Here is a 2,657-nt window from a genome sequence, read left to right as displayed (position 1 = left end):
TATGAGTCAGAAACGACTGGACAGCACATAACAACAACAACAATTTATCTTCATTATCACTCTGTTCTGTGCCATACATCATTTGATTTCTTGACTGCTGCTCCCCCGGGAAATGATTTTTGGATGCAAGTATAATGAAATTCTTGACAACTTCAGTCTTTTCTCCATTTATCATGGTGTTGCTTATTGATTTAGTTGTGAAGACATCTTTATTTACATTAAAATATAAAATTTATAAGTTAAATAAATGCAGAAATGTCTCTTTCTAATTATAAACACTCTTTGTGAGTTTATCTGGGTTTATTACATGTATTAATAATTTATCCTTTTTCATTGCTAATCAATATTTCATAACATAGATGCACTACTGTTTCCTTACTGACTGATCCATTGGAGTACATTTGGATTGCTTCCACATCTGTATTATTGTGTATTAAACGACTCTAAGCATTTGGACACATATTTTGGTCTGAAAATAAAACTTTATTTCTCCAGGATCAATTTCTAATTGTTTATGTGGTAGTTGCCTGTTAATATATTTCTTAACATATGGTCAAATTTTGTACACTAGTTATCTTTATTTATTTTTTCCAAAAGCAATATTGAAAATTATTCCATTTCTCTAAATCCTACCAGCTTTTGATATCATAATTTTTTTCAGCTTTTTTATAGGTTTCTGGTGTGACGTCATTGCAGTTGTAATTGACTTTGCTCCAATGGTGTTGGAGTTGTGTACCATAGAGTTACAACCAACCCATAGCTGACCCTCCAGCATGTTTTTAGAGGCAATTAATTGTATGGGAGGAGATTCCCCATCCTTCTCCCACAGAGCAGCTGGTGGCCTTGAACTCTGTGCCTTCAGGATTGAAACGCAGCTTCTTTCCTTTCCTCCAACAGCTAATGATATTGAGCATCTTTGGCAGTGACCGTAGGAAATTGTGTTGCTAGCCCAAAGGTGGTGCCTCTCTGGAAATCAGAATTCATCATAGCTCCATGGGAGAATGAAGATCAGTCTCCGTCTGTGTGATTTACAGTCTCTGAAAGCTCAGCGAAAGGTTAGCTATGGGTTGTTTCTGACCCAACTGTAATGTGTTTTGTTGTTTGTTGTTTTTTTTTTAAATTTGATTCCCCACTGGCTTAATATTGAGCGTATTTTCACGTCATTATTTATAAGTGTCAATTTATATATTTTGCTGTGCAGCACAGAATAGAAATAGGCATTACCTGACAGCATTTCATTTGGTTTTGTGCCTCTAGTGTCTTCATGTTCCTGCAAAATTGCCACAATCCTTTCACTGATTTGCCACAATCCTTTCACTGATTTCCACGCTATATCAAGCCACAGTTTCAGGTTTAAACTCATCCTCTGTTAATCTTTTAAAACTCAATATATTACAGTTATATCTTATAAGTAATATTTTATAAGATTAAAAAGTAAATCAAGGGAGCTTCCACTCTCTAGTCTAAATGAAATTTCCTTAGGACAAGATGTATTATTGTTAAGTGCTGTTGAGTTGTAGACAACTCATAGTGACCCTATGAACACAAGGCCTGAGCACTGTTCATAGAGTTTCCAGAGGCAAGCCATGTCGGGAGTGGATGCCACTCCTGCTTCCAAGCTTGTTTTAATCAGGGAGCTGCAGCAAACACTGTCCACAATGGGTAACCATTATCACATTTGACACGTCAGTGCCACAGTGCTTAGCATCACAGCAACTATGAGTTACCTCTGCACAGCAATGCACAGACCAGTGCTATACCACTTAGAAGAATGCTTGAAATAAAACAGTTTAGACCAGGCTTGAGGGCTACAGATTAAAATCACCCACCTCGGGCTTGGTAGCATTTTCCTACCACTTTATACAAATCTGGATGGACACAAAAAATTAAAAGCAATTTTATTGGAATGACGAATACATACATTAATCAATGGATGCATTGAGTTATATAAGAAACACATATGTTTCCTTTAATTCTAAAGAAAAATGTCCTTACAATTCATACTAAAAGTTCATAATATTCTTTTCATTGAATATAAAAACTTTGTCTAATCTTGTGTATTATTCTGAAACATGATGGGAAGAAAATTGCTTTCCATTTCCTTCCATCAAAATGCTAGTAAGGAGATAATTAACTTACCTGACCAGGCTTTGAATTTTCACAGACAACAATATCATATTCCCTGGCAAGTTCAGGTGGATTGTCATTGACATCCAGAACTCTAATACCCACTGTAACATGGCTCAGCAAATCAGGATTGTCTGCAAAACACACAGGGATGTATTTAGTATTTCTGTGCACACTTGAGAGCATTGGTTTAAAACAAATCTCCTTAATACTGTAGCTTGTCACTAGATCCATATGCTACTGCAGGACTCTTGGCAAAAGACAACTTTATGAAGGCACTCTTGCTGGAATTCATTAACTTACAGGAAAATGAAAAATGAACACCAAAGCCTGACATGAATGCTAAAGTGATATTTTGTCATATCAAGGAAATTACATGTTATTCAGAAGCTGGAGTGGGAGAAAGTTGTCAGAATTCATTGTATGCTGTCAGAGTTTAAGGAATGAACAATTGGTTTCATCATTAATATAAGAAAAGCACAGCAGTTGGTAAAAAAAAAAGATAAAATCACATAATCTTTAAAAAGTTC

The 2,657-nt window shown here is 35.5% G+C and overlaps 1 protein-coding gene across 1 annotated transcript in view; it reads right to left on the bottom strand.

The window, feature by feature from the left end:
* The window catches only part of LOC102858271 (cadherin-18-like), a 634,275-nt gene that overhangs the window by 64,213 nt on the left and 567,405 nt on the right, over positions 1 to 2,657 (bottom strand). The window contains exon 8 of the mRNA XM_006895123.1: positions 2,140 to 2,261. Coding sequence (XP_006895185.1) covers positions 2,140 to 2,261 — 122 coding nt within the window. The remainder of the gene's footprint in view (positions 1 to 2,139; positions 2,262 to 2,657) is intronic.

This window comes from Elephantulus edwardii, unplaced genomic scaffold (assembly GCF_000299155.1).
Source record: "Elephantulus edwardii isolate Elephantulus edwardi_28Jun2011 unplaced genomic scaffold, EleEdw1.0 scaffold00159, whole genome shotgun sequence".
NCBI lineage: Eukaryota > Metazoa > Chordata > Mammalia > Macroscelidea > Macroscelididae > Elephantulus > Elephantulus edwardii.
This window is presented reverse-complemented; position numbering and strand designations above follow the sequence as displayed.